The 19,354-nt window shown below is 36.7% G+C and overlaps 1 protein-coding gene across 2 annotated transcripts in view; it reads right to left on the reverse strand.

Annotated features, from left to right (window-relative positions):
* Positions 1-5,863: 5,863 nt before the first annotated feature.
* The window catches only part of YWHAZ (tyrosine 3-monooxygenase/tryptophan 5-monooxygenase activation protein zeta), a 28,864-nt gene continuing 15,373 nt past the window's right edge, over positions 5,864-19,354 (reverse strand). For both annotated transcript variants that reach the window (XM_054590322.1, XM_054590323.1), the window contains exons 3-6: positions 11,719-11,842; positions 10,785-10,948; positions 10,611-10,706; positions 5,864-7,864 (exon numbers count right to left, since the gene is read on the reverse strand). In XM_054590322.1, coding sequence (XP_054446297.1) covers positions 7,805-7,864; positions 10,611-10,706; positions 10,785-10,948; positions 11,719-11,842 — 444 coding nt within the window. In that variant the 3' untranslated portion in view covers positions 5,864-7,804. The remainder of the gene's footprint in view (positions 7,865-10,610; positions 10,707-10,784; positions 10,949-11,718; positions 11,843-19,354) is intronic.

Raw genomic sequence — 19,354 nt, forward strand, 5'->3', positions numbered from 1 at the left:
GTCTGAATTGAAATGTGCTGTTAAGTGGAAAGTCTGCACTGGATTTCAAGGACTGATAGGGCAAAAGGTAACATACCTTATTAATTTTCAGGTTGATTACATATTAAAATGATAATATTTTGGATATATTGAGTTAAATAAAATATATTATTAAAATCTTTTTCTTTATTGTGGCTACTCAAAAATTTTAAATTACATACTCAGTTTGCACTATTATATTTCTATTAGACAGCCTGGCCCAGTGAAATGTACTTATTTTAATATCTCATTGTTTCTTATTAAAAGTCCCAGACTAGTGAAGCTACTTGTTAATTTGTAGATTTTTGTACAGTAGAGATACAATTAATATCTATTGAGTTCAACAAATAAACTTTAAGGTTTGTAACCTGTTGGACAGTAACTGGTCTTATATCTAACCCAGCAAATTGTATCCTAACATTTTGTTATTACCTTGGCTTCTAACATGTTTGTATTGGTCATAACATTGTCCTGGTTCCCTCCTTAATTGATGCGTTTTTTAAAATCCTTGACACATATTCATTTTATATTTGTCTATGAGAGTTGTGGTTTTATCAGCACTGTCTAATAGAAATAGAGTGGAAACCATGTGTGTAATTTTAAATTTTCTAGTAATCACATTAAAACATAAAATTTTAAAAATGTGCTTTTTAACTCTATATGCCCCCAATACTATTATTCCTACATGAAATCAAGATAAAAACAGTATCAATGAGAAATTTTATTTTATTTTTATACTAAGCCTTGGAAACGTGGCACATCTCAGTTTGGACCAACCACGTTTCAGGTTCTTGATACTCACACATGGCGAGCGTCTCCTCGATTGGAAGGTACAGGTGTGACTCCATCCTTACAAGTAAAAGAATATGGCCAACACCTAAAGGCAGCTCAAGTCATCTGGGGTTTTTGTGGGAGCTGGAAGGCAGCTGTCTCTACAGAGACAATTGCAGGTCTCAGGGGCAGCAGGCTGTACCTGAAAGTGTATTTCCATGCTCAGGAAATCCTTATCTCACCTTTGGACACTTCCCTCCTCTCCACCCACCAGCTGCCTCACCTTAAACAAAGCACTTCCATTCTTGGGTTCTCAATTTCTTCATTTGTAAAATGAAAGGGTTGAACTTGAAGATCTCTGAGGTTCCTTCTGTCATTGATACGCCGTCATTCTCTGAACTACTCTTTGAGTGGCATCTCTTGGGAAAGCAGCACCCCACTCTTGGAAGCTTTCAAGCACTTCTGAGAATCTTCTTCCTGTTCTGCCCATCTGTACAGTAAGTGGTGTTGAACATGGAACAGCCTGCCCACCCAAGAAGTAACTTCTCCCCTGGGCTGATGGGCAGGTGAGAGTTAAAACAGGGAGGATTTGAGGTCAATTCTCTTCCTCTTTGGCCTAAAAGTGTATGTGGAGTTTGGGGTGGGGGGAAGCATTTTCTTCACAGAGTTCTATAGGTTAATTTTAAGCAATAGAAGATAAAGGAATTAATTCCCTTTTGAGGATCCCTAAGAGATCATGAGGAAAATTAGGAGCCAGAGTGTGACAGAAGAAAGAGAAACTGCATGCTGATTGCTCACTTAAAGAGCTGTGACTAAGTCTTGGTTTCTGTAGTTGGTCACTGGAGCCTTAGATTAAGAGAAAGGATTAGGCTGTGGATATTCATTTGAAGTCAATGAAGGGAAACCAAACTGGATATGCCATCCCCAGCCCAAAAAGATGTATGTTCTTGAGGACCCAACAACTAAATAACAGGAGACACCTAACCTGCTGGTGCCTAAAACCAGGACCTGTGGGTCAACTTCTGTCTGTAAGAGGAGGGACTATCTTAGGATGGAACTTCTGTAAATCAATGGGCAACCTCTGAAGACCGACACAGGCCCCTGGAGGTCCATACAGAGGCCAAATGACCACTCAGAAGAAATGTTACATGTAAGGCTTAGGACCCCATCCTCTCTGCTCCCCTCTTTATCTTACTGTATTGTTTAATCATAGTTCTGCTTGAATACTGATCAGACTGTGAGGGCCTGTGCCTTTTATTTCAGCTTCTGCAGTGATCTGGCCCAGAGCAGCTTCTTATTAGATGCTGAATGAATGTGTGCTTCTTACATAATGAATGATTCAACTAGGTAGTTCTTCAACCCTGAGACTGGACAGGGTTGAGGTCACCCTCTTCTCCAGTGCTTAAGCCTGGCAGGTGACAGTCCTTTTTCCTGACATTTCCTCACAGCAGAATGGCCAGAAACTTGAGAAGCAGGGCTCCCTCTCCTCCTGGTCGGTGGCCCTTGCTGGAGCCTTCTGCCGTAAAGGAGCCGTGGGGGAACAGGGGCTGAGATCTTCTGTCACATTGGAACTTTTCCATTCAGGCAAGTTTGATTTGTCCCATCAAGCCACACCACTGTGGCTGAAATACGAGGTCACTAGAGGACCTCCGGTGGTGAAACTTGTGAGGTTCCAGGGAGGGTACAAAACATGTCCTCCATTGTGACCCGAAACCCCACCATGTGGGGTGCATTAATAATTCTTTGTGTCTTATTAGTCTAATTTTAGATGTTCTCTATCATAATGCAGGCAGACCTTTTTTTTTTTTTTTTTTAAACACATTGTAGGCAAGACCCTCTACTAGCAAAATGATTACAACTCTTTTTGCGTTATCCACTTGATCTTGATGGCCTGGAACCAAATCCTCAGTACCTTGGAGGTCTGCCTGTACACAGGAGCATAAATGGGACTTGGCCTTCTTAGTTTACAGAAGCAGAGGATGGTGGAAGCAGCTCAAGCCTCAGGGCCTGGTAGTTCAGAACTGCCTCAACTACTCTGCTATCTCCCTCCCCCAACGCTACAGAGCTTGCGTCCTTCCCTCCCTGGAGTTGAGGACATTTGTCACTCCTGTTGGAACATCCTACCCATCTTCTAGGTCTGTCCCCAGCCCTCTCCATGCCCACCACTCTTTGCTTCCATGTACGAACCTTGGGTTTCTCCAGACATGCCTTCCGTGTTCCAGACCCTGACCCTCTGTTCAGGCCCTTCTCTTAATCTGGTCTGCTTGTCCCCTTTAAATCCAGGGTCCAGCTTTGCTTGGCCAGTCTGGGTGTCTAATATAGGCCACACCAGTTATCTTGTCTAGTTTCTTCAACGTCAACAAAATGGGAGACTAGCAGCAGTGCCATTAACGTCACAGGGTGGTTGTGAGAAGTTCCTGATGAAAATGGCTTAAAAGTTTCTAGCCCTACACAAATGTAAGAGCTTTCCACAGTACTGCTTCCAAAGGACCAGCAAACACAGGCACATAGGGTAAACTTGGGATTTTTAAAGTCTCCCATCAAGATGCTTTAGAAGGGATTTGATCCTTGGAGTTGCTGGCTAATTGTGCAGGTGTGGCTGGAGGGTGTGTGTTCAATGTGAGAAATGTCTTTGATATTTATTTCCTGTTCTGTGTTTATCATGAAAACCCACTTAGTTACTTGAGACTTGACTGGATAAATCCTCAATGGACTTTTAAGCTGCCTTTGAAAGACACTAGATTCTGAGGTGCTAGAGATGAAATAATCTCTTCTTTTCAGTTGTTTTCAACTTGTACACCTGATGAACAAGAGGCTCAAAAAATAGCAAAAGCCCTTAACTAGCCCGAGCCCTCCAGCCCCATCTTTGCTATCCCAGGTCCTTACAAATTCCCTTCCCCTCGGAGGCTCATTCCAGAGCCCATTATTAGAATCCTTTTAATAGATAAGGGGCTCAGAGGCTAGCAAGTTGTCACTTATGGAAACTCACAAGCAATCAATGGAAGGTGACTTGAGGTCGGTTCTTGATTAAGGAAAGAGTTTTTTTTTAAAAAAAAAAAAAAGAAGAGCCCCACAAAAACCCTCCCCCCCTCATGCCCCCCCCCCGGAGTGGGGGGAAAGGGGGAAAACCCCCCCCCCCCCCCCCCCCCCCAACAAACCCCCCCCCCCCACCCCCCCCCCCCCTTCCACCCCCTCTCCCTGCTTTCGCTTTTTGACCCCCCCCCCCCCCCCCCCACCAAAAAAAAAAAAAAAAAAAAAAGGGTGGAAAATTTAAGGTCAATTTTTGAGTTTTTAAAGATTTACTGTGATGGGTTCTTGAACACCACTTTGTCACCCAAGAGCATCATCTTCCTTAGATGCCTCTTGTGAAGTTTCTTTATATACCTAGACCCCAAAATATCTTAATTTTAGGCTCCTAGTCTTTTAAAAGAACTGGAATTAACCAATGAGATTTTCATCACTATGAGACATACGATAACTAAAGTATTTCATTGACATAAATTCCACATTCAGAGAAGGATCCAAATCTGGCCATTTTACAAATCCCCAGTCTCAGTTACCAACATAAGACTAGATATCTGACTTCTACCACAGTAATTTCCTATGTGGTATGACAAAATACAACACAACTATTTAAGGTTTGACCTTTTCCTAGCAGGAGTGTCCGACCCGCAAGCCAAGGATGCCTATGAATGTGTTCCAACACATTGTAAATCAAAACTTTTGTGATTACACATCTCAATGTATTTCATGTGTGGCCCAGAGACACCAAAAGGCGGGACACCCACAGGATTACATAAGACTCTCTCTGGACACACAGCACCAGTTAGAAAGTTCCTACTGCATTGTCGTCTCTCTCACAGTATCTCCCCCGTGGTATACTTTCATCCAAATAAAGCGCCATTCTCCCCTAATGGAGACAGGAACCATTTAAATGATGTTCCCCCTTTTGGAAGTCTCCACAAACTCCTTGGATCTACAGTCTATGAAAGCTTTTTAAACACCTCACCATTGACAGAACGCCCAAATTATTCAATCAAGGTTTCACCCTCAAGTTGAGATATGACTACAAATAATCTAAGACTGCAGACTCCAAACTGGCCTCAACTAATTTTAAAATATGCTTTGGGCCAAGGCAGGATTGATGACTATTTTGGATGGAAGACAGAAGAAAAGTTGAACCCCTATAGTTAAACCACCTGAAAACTTTTAATCCTGTTGAACCAGCCCACCCTGACATTTCCATGATCTTTATAGAACAAAGTAACAGCTATTTTAAAAAGCCAAGACCACAGGCTAGAGCTGCAGCAAAGTCATACTTTCAACTGATCACACTGCTGCTCTACTCTCAAAGGACATCTCTAAATTGAGTATACATACATATTTAACAATTCCAATGCTACACACACACATACATACACACACACACACACACGTTGAGTTCTCCAAACTCCTGGAGCTACATGTTACATAACAAAAACAGACATGAAGCCTGAATTTGGGACAATTAAAGAAATAAATTACAAAAATTTTATTTTTCAAATCCAAGGCAAAAAAAAAAAAAAAAAAAAAAAAAAAAAAAATCCCAGGTTGGAGTCATCTATTGGGAACTACTACGTAGAAACATATGAACACCTATTATTAATGTATTATCACAATTTATTTCAGAATCAAACTAGTTTAGATGACTGACACACATAAATATGCATATGTGACAAGCTTTAGATTTTACTTATAATTTAACTTGAATGAGATCCATCTCCTCAGTCTAGCTTAATTCTCCTAAACTATGGATTATTTCATGTCCTTGGCCTGGAGGTCAGGAGAATCAAGGGGGGGAAAAAAAAAAAAAGAGCTGTGAGTGAAGATGCATTATGATGTTGTCCCAAAGGCATGAGATCTTTTCTCCTTGAAAAGGAAACCCCAAGGCCTCCATTGCACTTTTAATTGAATATTTGAGACAACTGTCCCCAAAAGCTGATATTTACCAATTAATCTGAGGTCATAATAAAACAAACAACAAAATAGTGTTTGGGATTTTGGTTTCTCACCCTTATTATCAAGACTCACTGCCTCCCATCATCAATATTTATTGAGCATTTACAGTGTACTAGGCACAATAGAACATACAAGAAAACATTGTCCCTGCTCTTGAGGAGCTTACATTCTAAAAGAAAAAAAAAAATACACCTCTTTTAAAATGGTATTTTTGTTTGGTGTTTTTGCAAGGTACTGAGGAAATATAGTCTGTAGGGTGAGCTTTGGGTATAACTTAGCCCCTTTATTTAAAGAAAAGAGGAAGAAGGATTTTTAAAGCAGCCAATGACAGACCTTTCAGGATAGGTAGAGTTTTACAGGGAGGTAACACCACCTCATCAACTAAGGAGACTTGATGCAGTAAATAGGGTAAGGGAAATAGTTTGTGGGATGCAAGCAAAGGAAGCAGGGTATCCCTTAGACATTGAGTGGAGCCAGAAAGATCATGCGGCCTTTTTTCTGAAGTACATGGCCACCAAGTAGGAATGGTTGGTGACGAGAGAAAGCTAAAAAAGGTAATCCTGTGCCCCTGACAAATAGAAAGGCAGGCTATAAGAGTATCAAGAAATTCTTAAAAACAAGTGATTTGGAAGCACAAAACTTAGTTAATGCTACCCAATGTCATGATGGGCCAAGAACATTTGACTTCCAAAGTTAGAAAATGTCATATACTAAAATTTTAAATGGAACACATTACCTTTTTTCTAATCAATCCCACCTCTTAAAAAAAAAAAAAAATTACCTTTTCTTCCCAGGGGGGTTTGGGGGGGGGCAGGGGGGAGGAGCATGGGATGTGGTTGGGAACAGTAGTTCTATTAGTAGTAGTTTGTTATGATAAACTTTGTATTTAAACTTGGTAAAGCCCATTAGCTGCCAAGAGGGAATAAGGAATCAATTTCCAAAAATGTACAATTTCCTTTAGAGAAGTTTCAGAACCAAAAGACTAATTTACATGAAAAGCTGTAGAGAAGTAGTTGAAAAGTCCATTCATAAAACTTTTATTCCACTTACATGAACTTAATACACGTGTTCTTAACAATTATGCTTAGATTGTTCATGAAAATTTCATAAGACATTAACAAAGCTAGCCATCATCTCAAGTTATTTCCCTGTTAACTATTTTTACAGCACATGCATGTTAGGCAAGTATCAAAACAAAAAAAAAAAATCACAAAAGCGGGAAAAAAACCTAAAAAAGTTAAATACATGGGTTTTTTTTTTTTTGTTTTACTGCTGTACTTGATATACATAAAGTAATGAATATCAAGCAATTCATTTACTGCATCTTGTACATTTGTTCTTCGGTTGCCTAAAACATTTAAATACAAATGAGTGTAGCAAAAAATAATGAAAGCAAACAGCAGGTAACTTTACAAATAATGGAATGTGAACCGTTTCTGCCCTTATCCAGAGTAAGTTGGGTCACAACTAAAGGAACACTTCTGCAGCTGTAGTTAAAGGTGTGCACATCAAGATTGAGTATTCCACAGATACACACATGGTTCAACATGTGTTATCCATAGGACATCCATTTCTACTACAGCCCCCTAAGTGCTCCAAAACTTTAAGTACCCACAACAACCACACCTATGACTGGAACCAATTATCCCTTTTTTTCCCCACAAGGACAAACCAATATGTAGGCAGTTTTCTTTACTTAGACATGGAAGAATTTTAGCACTGGCCCTTGTGAAGCCACAATGTACCAAAAGTACTATGCCAAACATTTATAACTTGTATAAAAATTCCACATCCCCATATTGGCCACCTCAAGATGAAAACATAACTCCCTAAATATTAACTGGCTCTACTCCCCTAATATTAAACATAAAAACCACATGGGAAATAAGAAATTCAAATAGAAGTAACATAAACCTGTCATAAATCGTAAACAAAAAACTATTTGTGGGACAGCATGGATGACAAATGGTCTACTGTGTAAATTTTAAAATGAGGCAGACAGAAGTTTGAAGGCCGGTTAATTTTCTCCTCCTTCTCCTGCTTCAGCTTCATCTCCTTGGGTATCCGATGTCCACAACTGGTAAAAAGGAAAAAAAAATTTTTTTCAGCATGTGTCAGTTGCGGGGGCGGGGAATCTTAATAATTATGCCAAGGTACCAGAATGTAATTGTGGTTTTTGTTAAAAGGCTTTCTTTTTTAAAAAAAAAAAAAAACAAAGGGCAGTACTGAAGATAATTTCAAAGTAAAAACACCTCAGTATAATAGATTTACTTTCTCCCTAATTATTTTGTAAAATTGGTAAGCAGAGATGCCATCAAATAACAAAGTCAAATACAGGAAACTCTTGGTTATTCATCAAAGTAAAGAGAAAGTAGAAGCTACCAGAATATTAGGCTGTCCTGAATAGCTCCAATGAGAGATGGATGTACAAGTTCAGAGCAACTAAACCAGAGTCATATAATTTGCCTTATGTTCAAGATGCTCAGGCTCACTGCTTCCCCCTGGTAGAACTTAGACTCCTACTCCAAAGAGAACCCCCACACTTCATGAAATTCAAGAGCCAGGATACTGAACTAAAATACAAATTTAGCTTTTCTAATATTTTGAGCTTAAAAAAATACACTTTTATGAATTTGTCTAATTCAAAATAAAAAGCTGAACACAAACCAGTATGGTCAGAAACCAAATCTTCTAAGAGGTAAAAAATGAATTGTCCCATAGTGGTAACATTACGGATTCTATTAATTTTTTTCATTAATGTTACAGGTTTTCAGCAGGTTGAAAAGTTATTTCAGCTGCTTTAAATATTAGTATTTTCTCCAAGTCTTACCATTCTGTAATTCAGAGATAATTATGAAAGAATCGACTCAAGATGACTTTAAATTTCTTATTGCTTATACACTGAAAAACTAAATGGAAAAAATCTAAACATTTTTCTATCCCCAAACTCATCTATTGGTTTTACTTATTAACCAAGTATATCTGTGGCCTGGGAAGGAGACTTCTTCCAAGGTCAAATAGTTAACCGACTTCTGGAAGCCTGTGTGCTCCCATTAAAAGAGGGAATTTTGTAAGATAAAATGAGATTGTTTTCTGTATCTCTTTCCAGTTGTATCCTTCAAGGATTATTGATGTTTACATATAAACATGAAAAAAATCTGCTACAAGACATACTTCCCAGAGTTAATGTTGATGATATCTGGTCAACCAGATCCCAAGGACTAGGAAGTGTGGGAAAAAATTACTTACTTGACAAACAACAGATCAAATCAACCTATAACAATCAGAGATGACACTACCAAGGCTCATGGAGAAGACATACAATAAATAGTTGTGATAGAATCAGAACCTTAAGTTTTTTTTTCCTCACTCATTTGTTACAAAAAACTCTTCATGTTATAGTGACATTTCAGATCAGGCCCTCTCAAAAAGTGATGACAATACAACATAGTAAACAGGTCTCACGTTCTGACTTTTAGAATGACAAGTATCTCACCACTTCAAACAGGGAAAACACACACAAAAAAACCAAACCAACAACAACAACAAAAAAACAACTATTAAAATTAGCTAGCAAATTGAAGTGCTTCTTTCATTTGATATAAAAAGGTTCATTTTTAGAGAAACCATGGCTTATTTTCTTAAAATAAAAATCTCACAGGTTTGTAGGTGGCCCCTAATTACACTTACTAAAATAAGTGTTTAGTAATAATAAACAAGAATACAATACTGCTTAAGAACTCTCTGTGGAGAATATTCGACATGTAGAACTGGTTCAGGAAATTGGCAATGGACTAGAATAAGGCTGAAGTGAAATGTATAAAATAACTTACAGTCCCCAAGAGAAAAAGAAAAACCAGTAGCACTAAACTATAATCTTCATTCCTAGCTATCTACCCTGGCACACAGCAGATACTTGGTAACTTATCTGGAGAAGAATGGGAAAACCTATGGGACCAGAGAGATGTATCAACAAACTACAATGTGTGGATTTTATGAAAAATAGACAACTAGATTTTGAACACTACTAAGACAGTTAACATAATTAAGGAATTACTGTCAATTTAGTGTGGTAAGGGCAATGTGGTCTTTTTTTTGTCTGGAGTATACCAAAGATAATCAGGATTTTTTATAAACAGACTAGGCAAAGCAGATTCCTATTTGGATTCTGCAAAGTATCTGAAATTTTGTAAGCAAAGTTGTTAACCCCCTACCATAGCTGTATAAATATGGAGGTTATTTGTAGTCAATAAAACTTTTTAATGGAACTTAAACATAAATAGAACGTCAATATACTTATGATGCTAAAAGCCAAGCTCTCTGTGACTAAAATGGAGGGGAAGAAAAGGAATTACCCAGATTGGAATAGAAAATAAAATGGTCTACATGTTTAAAAGTTGAAAGTCATGGATAACAAAATTATTTTTATTTTATTTATTATTATTAATCCTCACCTGAGGATACGTTCATTGATTTTTAGAGCGAGGAAGGGAGAGAGAAAGAGAAACATTGATTGGCTATTTCCTGTACAGGCCCTGACCAGGGATCAAATCTGCAACCTAGATATGTACTCTTACCAGAAATCAAACCTGGACAAAATTATTTTAAAAATAAATATTTAACTAATGAAATTTTACATTTTTAGTCTTTGGTCTAATATTTCAGTTTCTGTACATAAGATGTTTTACTTTTCTGCCAGTCTTATTTAACAGCAGATAGATCTTGTATTTAATCAGAAAAAAAAAGCAAAAATATTCCTTGTAGTAATCTACACAACACCTCTTCAACCACATTAACCATTAATGATGCTATTATGTACTTACTGTCAAGTTGTCTCTCAGTAATTGCATTATTAGCGTGCTGTCTTTGTATGACTCTTCACTTAATGTATCAAGTTCAGCAATGGCTTCATCAAAAGCCTATGATTTAAAAAAGTACATTTCAGTGCTCAAGTAGTAACGATCATTATATTTCCATATAAGAGGTAAAATACATACAGTCTTTGCAAGAGAACAGGCTTTCTCCGGGGAGTTCAGAATCTCATAATAGAACACAGAGAAGTTAAGGGCCAGACCCAATCTGATAGGATGTGTTGGTTGCATTTCCTTTTTGCTGATTTCAAAAGCTTCTTGGTATGCTTGTTGTGACTGATCCACAATCCCTGGATAATAAAACACATCAAAATGTACTGAATAAAACTTGCACTTCACCTCCATCCCTCAAGTCAAACCTTTAATATCCAACAATATCCTATAAAATATTAAGCTGTAGCAACCTTAATTGAATGAAGTTATTTAATTTAAAAAACAAGCTTCTTCCAGACCACCATACTAGCTATTGGTCAATGTCAAGACAAACATCATTCTGTAATCATCTCGTTATTACATTTGATTAGTTTGCACTGCTGTCAATTATGCTGTGACTGGTTTCTGAAAACTATCATGAAACATTCCTGTGCACAAAGCTGGCTTTTCTGCAAGCATACATTTGGACAGTAGATATATAGTCTCAGGACTTGAACAAAAAAAAAAAAAAATAGAGAAAGAAAGCGTATTACTGTTCTCCATTTAGTACTTTAAGCAATTAAAAAGCAACAAAAAACCCTGGCTGGTGTGGCTCAGTTGACTGAGCTGCAGCCAGCAAAATGAAAGGTCGCTGGTTCCATTTCTAGTCAGGGCACATGCCTGGATTGAGGGCCAGGTCCCCAGTTGGGGGTGTGTGGAGGCAACCAATTGATGTGTCTCTCATACCCTGATACTCCTCACTCTCCCCATCTCCCTCCTTTCCCCTCTAAAAATAAATAAAATCTTAAAAAAAGGGCAACAACGACCAACCCCACCCCCATAAAAACCTGCTTATGCTTTAGAAAGAGACCACTTCCATAATATTATTTTATACAAGTTCAACAAACAGGTTAGAAACACAGCATACCTTTTTTGTCGTCCCCAGCAGCAACCTCAGCCAAGTAACGGTAGTAGTCTCCTTTCATTTTCAAATAGAAGACTTTGCTCTCTGCTTGTGAAGCATTGGGGATCAAGAACTTTTCCAAGAGAGACTTGGGAAGAAAAGAAAGTAATAATAAGAAAAAACCACAAAACTAAAAGAATCTGTATTTCTTAACAGCATAGAAAAATAGCCTAAGTTATAAAGTTTTAATATAGTCATCACCAATAATTGTTGAATGTAGCAGGCTCGTGAATTTGTGGGCAAAAGGGAAAAAAAAAAAGAATGCTTTAGACAGCAACACTTAAAATTTGAAGTCAGTGTGTTCAGTTTATTATTTAACGTTCATACTTTTGAATATTACTCTCCCCCCTTCCATAGTATAATCTGTTTACATGCTAATACAGACTTCATGTTTCAGTGGTAGTTCTAACATTTTCTAGCAAGGTGGCAAAGTAGAAAATACTATATTCTACCATTTTCAAGGTAGTCATAATATTACAAAGGAAAAAAATGTAAGAGATTCATGAATCTTTTGGGACTTTAGAGGAATATGACTTGAGCAGAAATTAATAATATAGTAAAAACTACCAGAGTCCATGACGGAGAAAATAAAATTAACTTCATTTATAAGAACACAATTCAAGGAACACCTCACAACACATAAAGACCTTTGAAGTTTTATTTTTCTTAACCAACACAGTGGTAGACTTATGAAAATTACAGTTCTGAAGAGTAAACCTTTAATTTCACTAAAGGGATTTCTAGCTAATAAGATATATGTCTAGAAATCACTCCAAAGAGAGAAAGCTTCTAACTAAAAAAAAAACAAAAAATCTCAACTAATTTTAATCCTAACATGCTAGTAAGTATATTCTATAATTGATTTTAAGCAAAAATGAGATCAGCATATTAGGGGGAGAAGAAACAATAACCTAGTGATTTTTTTTCCTCTTAATGGGAAAAAAATTCCAGTAGAATTAGGAAAATGTTTAAACAAAACAATCTCATCACTCATTTCCCCTTACTAAATATACTTTAAAAATCAAGGTGAAAGTCAGTCTTCAACTGGGGCTAGCCCTAAACAAGTCAATTTTTACAAGGAAAAAGGGTATCTAAAATCTTTGGTTTCTATTCTTCTGGCAGTCACTTTCATATGCAATATAATATTTAAAAAATGCTTTTTAAATAACAACTTTAACTTTGTATTGTTTACCCCATTGTTATTTTCCAATGGTGAGTGGGTATAAATAGGATTTAACTCACCTTCTCCCTCCTTTGTCAGAGGTAAGTAAGCTACAGAAACCCAGATGAAGTGAGTAGTGGCCAATGTGGCAGTAAGGCTAAGCTGTACTGTATTTAAAAAACGAAACGAGGGTGACAGAAATGTCCCCTGTGATTAACCAGTATTTAAAACTACTGGCCTGAAATCAGAAGGGTACTTTGATTAGGATAACAAAATTGCTGTTATAAACACCATACCCATACCTTCATATTCAAAGGTCTCTCAGCCTCAAGTATTCTGTCCTTTGAACAACATGCTCTTTGGGGCATGAACACACTTTGACCACCATGGCTGCTCTTTGGGGGTCTGCTTCACACAGAAAAAGATGGTTCCATTTAATACAACAAGTGGGGTTTTGTTTTTTTCTCCCCACTTAAGAAACAAATGAGCCCTGGCTGGTGTGCTCAGTGGACTGACCACCAGCCTGCGAACCAAAGGGTTGCCAGCTCAATTCCCAGTCAGGGCACAGGCCTGGGTTGTGGGCCCGGTCCCCAGTAGTGGGGGCGTGAGAGGCAACCACATAGAGATGTTTTGCTCCCTTTCCCCTCCTTCTCTAAAAATAAATAAAATCTAAAAAACTAGAAACAAATGAGCAGGCCCTTTTAGTGTAACACATTATTCACTCAACTACGGGACATGATATATAGCACAGTGACTTTTGAACCAGTCTAAGTTTAAGCTGTGGCAACTTCACACTTTTAAGGCAAATTCTTTTTTGATTGGCTAAGCTAAAAATTAAACTATGAAGTGTAACAAGGAGCAGTGTAATGTGATTAACTAGAATTCAAAAATAACTTCAAATTAAATAATGGGTGAAAATATATAAATTTAAAGAAGGCTTCACATACAATTCAATTATGAACTCTGCTCTCTGGCTCATTTACATATATTTATGATATTAAGATACTGAAGATATTTTCAAATAACATAAGCAGTAATAGCTAAGCCCAGTCTGAAATCCATTCTCTACTTAGGCATTTCTATTTCATATTTTACAGCTTCAACATTTTGTACATTCACTTATTCTCCAAATTCATTTTAAATGCCACTGTGCTAGGTACTGAGACTATAATGGTGAGCAAGACTGTCTCTAGTTTGTGGATAAGTGGTCTAGCAGGGAAGACAACTGAAACTAAGAGTAACACTGCTTAGTCATGTCCTCAATTTTCAATTACATTAACCCACTCTATATATGTAAAGATGCAGGCCACCAACATGCAGATAGTTAAGGGTGAATCATTTAAAAGACGTAAAACTTTGAAGTATACATCAGGAAACTTGTATAAGTTATTTAGAAAAGGTGCCAATAAATGTTATGAGAATTAGCAATCCATCTTGTATGAGTAGTAATTTCTGTATCCCCAAAAATGCTGCTTTACACAAAGGTAAACTCACACAGAGAATTTTTAAAACAGTAGGTAAACACATCTTCTTCCAAGGTGAACACCAAATTAGTTATTGCATCAATTAAAAGAACAACAACAAAAAAATAATACTAAATCTATTAACCAGAACCTACAAGTAACAAAAAGGTTGGGATAACAATAGTCAGGCTGTTTATTGGCCTAATTATGGACAAACAGACCAAGTATCAATCATGGCAAATGTTTCTGGTAAAATGATGACTATGTAAGTTGATCAGGGATAGGGAGGTTGGGGAGTTGACTAATCACTATGCCTTAAACTAATACAAAATAATACTGAATGTAAACCAAGTGGAAAAATAAATTTTTTTTAAAAAAACTAAGGAAACAAACTCATTAAACTGTACACATTAAATATGTGTAGTTCTTTGTATGTCAATTATACCTCCATAAAGCTGTTAAAAATAAAAGAAGTTGAGAAAGGGTAAATGGCATACCTCTATCAAATCTTCCAATTACATAATGCTAAGAACCATTAAGATTTGAAAAATAAAAAGCAAGAAAGACTTGATTAAAGATTAAAGGGACTAACACATTAGTTCAGAAAGCTAATTAGGAAAAAACAGAACTGTGGTAGACTGTCTTCCAAAGATGGCTCCACCAATTCCCCTGTCAACCCTATTCTCCTGCAGGCCATTCCTCCTCCTGTCAAGAAGTAGAATTTATTTCCTTTCCCCAGAGTCTGAGCTTACTTTGTTGACTTGCTCTGACAAACAGAATGGGGCGGAAGTGACTGCAGTTCCAGTTCTGGGCCTAACCCTTAAGAGGACTGGCAACCTCCCCTTTTGCTCTCTTGGGGCCCCGAGCCAGCATCCCAAAAGTCAAACTACCCTGCTGGAGAGAAAGGCCAAGTCAGCTCCAGTCTAGACAGATGTTATCAAGCAAAGCCAATTGGTTATTTCAGCCCCAGCTGAATGCAGAGCAATGAGTGACCTCAGCCAATACTATGTGAAGAACTGGCCAACAAAGTCGAGGCAATCCACAGAATCACAAGAATATTGCTCTAAGTTACTAAGTTTTGATTGGTTTGTTATGCAATAGACAAATCAGAAAAAAAACCCATAACATCATTTCAGTAACAAACATGATATTTTGACACTTCAATTAAGCATTTTATATGAACTATTTAATTTGATCTTTCCGTAACTTTACCTATGAGGTAGAAACAACAATTATCTCTTATAAAAGACAAAGGAGCCAGCAATATAATTCACTGTGTTTAAAACCACAGTTAACTTGTGAAGATACAACTCTATCTAGGCAATCCGACCTGTACTACTACTCTTACATTTTCTCTGGGTGTTATGTCTACTAAAAAGGATGTGATTCCAAAATACTAATAAAATTAGGAAGTTAAAGAAAATGATTCACTTCTACACTGGGCATACAAGACCAAATCTAGAGTGCGTTGTTGTTGGTTTTTTTTAAACGTACCAAGACAGGCATTTTCAAACTGGAGAGTATCCAGGAAAGCAAGCAAAAATGATGAGGAAACTAGAAACTGTCATGAAGATTCAAACACTATGTATGAATGACTGCAGAAGACAAGATTAGTTAAGTTTACCAAGAGGCACATGTCTGCTCAATATGAGAAAACTTATATGAATGGTCCAAGCTTGAACAGGCTACTCAGGCAGATAGTGAGTTTCACTCTTATAGAGATTTTGCTGAGAAATGAAAGAATCACTTGGATGTTCTGTAGAGAATATTCCTAAATCAGATGGTCTCATTAAACTCTAATGAAAGATATAAAAGATAGAGTTCACTGAATTAAGTTAATTGTAAGACTTAACAGGTAATTGAGTATGTTAATTTGTCAAATTGACCAAAGAAAAACAGAAGCTCAATTGTCCAGATTTGGAAGCCAGAAAAAAAGAGGCAAATATAGGTAAAATAAGAACAAAGGGAAAAAGAAAACACTTATCAGAAAAAGTAGCGGTAACAAGAAAAAAACTGGGAGCAAACAAAATAGAAAATGGAAGAGGGAAAGGACTAACAGCAGCTATTTTCAAGATATACAAAACTTGAGAGAGAATATCCCACTAAGTATACAATGCAATTTCCTAAATTCAATTCATTTACCATAGTACAATGAATGTAACGACCACTCTGGGACAATGTAAAAATCTGAATTTAAAAGGGATACTTAGCATTGTACATGAAGTGTGGACAAGGTCCTGCCACAACTTCAACAAAGGTTAGGCTGACTGCTGATATCCCTTCCACTTGTAAAATTCTTCATATAATATAGTATATTAACTTTCTAATCTGAATGTAATTTACAATGGAAAAGTCAAACACAATATTTATAAACATCTTACAGTCATGGAACTGAAGCTACAAAGTTCATCAGCATGAACCTTGATGAAATGTAATTTGACTTAAAAATTCACCGTATTTCCTAAAGCAATTAAAAAATTTTTTTTGTTAAACACAGCCACTATCTTCCTAAAGATATTATGGCCAACATTTTCAAAAATACCTAAGATTAATTTGCTGAATTAGAGCTGATGAATATTCCAAAGCCCATATCCAATACCTCTGGTTCATGGTAAATGGTTCATAACCCAGAGCTAAATTCATGATTTGGAAGACAGGGCACTGAACCTTACTTAGTCTAATCAACAAGTAAAATAAAATTATGTGAGGCTACAGATCTTAGTGATAATAGATTTTTCTTCCTACAACATTGATAATGGGTTAGCCAAAAAGCCCGTTACCGTTTTTCTGTGCTATGGCTCTAATAGTGTTTAGCTATCTTTATATTCATTAGAAACGATTTCGTTAAGATTGTGTTGTGACCGCTATCATATTAGCGTACATTAAAAAAAAACACAAACCATCAAAATTCGTCAATTTTTGTCAAGCCATTTTAATACTGAAGATGGAATAGGCAACATTTTTGGCGTATTATGCTTTATTATTTCAAGGAAGGTAAAAACACAACTGAAACACACAAAAAAGATTTGTGCAGTGTGTGCAGAAGGTGCTCTGACTGAACATGTCAAAAGTAGTTTGTGAAGTTTCTTGGTACTATTGACATTTTGGCTAAATAATTCTTTGTTATGGAGCTGTCTTATGCATTGGAAGATGTTTAGCAGCACACCTGGTCTCTACGCACTAGAGGCCAACAGCAGGAGAGAGGCAACATACTCAAAACATACAAATCAATGTTATTGGTGAAAATGAAAAATATCTTTCATGACATAAGAACGTAATAGAATAGACTTTTTGGCCAACCCAACACAACTGATATAACAGGGTCAAGTAGTGATTTCCTCCCACCCCTAATCCAGTCAAACTACCCAGGGCAGACTATATTAACAATAGTTCTTTTATAACACATGCCTTGATTCAAACATGGTTTATATATAACATCAATGCTTTGTTTTAGAATTCAGGAACAACATGAACTGACAGGTCATCTCATTCTGACAGCCCTTCCTGCGGTAGGCTCAACCTGTTCCCACTAATAGGAAATCAAACATCCAATCCTGATTATGGACAAATTATTTCTAATGAAAGGTTTATAAACTGAAAATCTACCTCTGTTCAAGTGATATCTCCTTTCACTGGTCCTTTAGTATGATCACAGCCTAAAACAGGAAGCGTAAAACATCAAATCTTAGGTAACAGACTAGAAACCATGAGAAACACCAAAATGCTGTCTGAACCAGTGGCATTTCTTGGAGCAATAGCTTGGTGTGAGAAAAACTGTATAAACTCTAAAATTAGGCAGACTTTGAATTCCAGTCATCAGTTTTGAGATCTCAGGCAAGCCAATCTCTCAGGGCCTTAATTTCTTCATCTATAAAGTGATTAAAATGAAAATCTACTTCAAAAGGCTGCTATTAAGTCTAAATGAAGGGTATAAACCAGAAAGCACCAATCACAGCTGACACAGAGCGGGTATTCTTACTTACATGTAAATATAAGATATGGGAATCTGAACAACAAAATAATCAGCTTTAGTGATTTTTTTACTCTGAATTTTAGTACTTTACTTTGGGTTAAGTAATCTAATATTTGTATAACTAATATATTATTTGTAAGAGTGGTGAAATACCGCACACAAAATTTTGTCTCAAAAAACACAGGATTAAATTGTATCAAAGGACAAAAGATACTTATTCTTTTTACAGCAGACTTGTAAAGGGCACAGACTATGGAGACAGGCTGCCTTACTGCCTAAATTCAAATCCCAGTTAACTGCTTACTAGCTGTGTCGCCTTGACCAAAATTCAGGTTTCTTATCTGTAAAGGGAAACAGTAGTAGTAGATACAACACACAAGACTAACCAAATAAATGGTTACTTGGGTACACTAACCAAGTAAATGGCCATAGTACCCTTTCTACAAAAACAAACAAAAAACACAACTAGTAGTAACAATGAATGCTCCATATTTATGGTTTATAAGTTTTTGGTCTCAAAATCACTTTATACTCATAAAAACTTTTTAGAAACTTGTCAGATCAAGATGGCATTACAAGTTTGCGAAAATTCTCACTTTTGTTTCAAAGCTTGAATTTTATCATTAAATACGATCTCTTTTCCTTAAAGTGACATGACAGGATAGCTTGTGTATGATCCCACTCAAGTTATGTTCTTCAAGGAGAGAATGCAAATTTCCAAGATAAGAAAACGCTTAAATCAGACTACCTCTCAGGTGACAGGATGTCAGTTTTAATTTTTTTTTACGTAATATCCTAATCTTTTTAACATCTAAATTATTATTCAGAGCAAGTATAATTTAAAATGAAATTATGATTTTGTACCTAACGTTTTTACATATATATGCATTTTAACCTCTTTTTGGCTCCTTAAAGACACATTTTAGGCATTCAAGTGTTAAACCCCAGGTTGAATTATAGGCATAATTTAAACATTTAAATATAACAGGAAACTTAGAAGTA

The sequence above is a fragment of the Pteronotus mesoamericanus genome, unplaced genomic scaffold (genome assembly GCF_021234165.1).
Source record: "Pteronotus mesoamericanus isolate MK-2021 breed Mesoamerican mustached bat unplaced genomic scaffold, CSHL_Meso_final scaffold_174, whole genome shotgun sequence".
NCBI classification, from domain to species: Eukaryota; Metazoa; Chordata; class Mammalia; order Chiroptera; family Mormoopidae; genus Pteronotus; species Pteronotus mesoamericanus.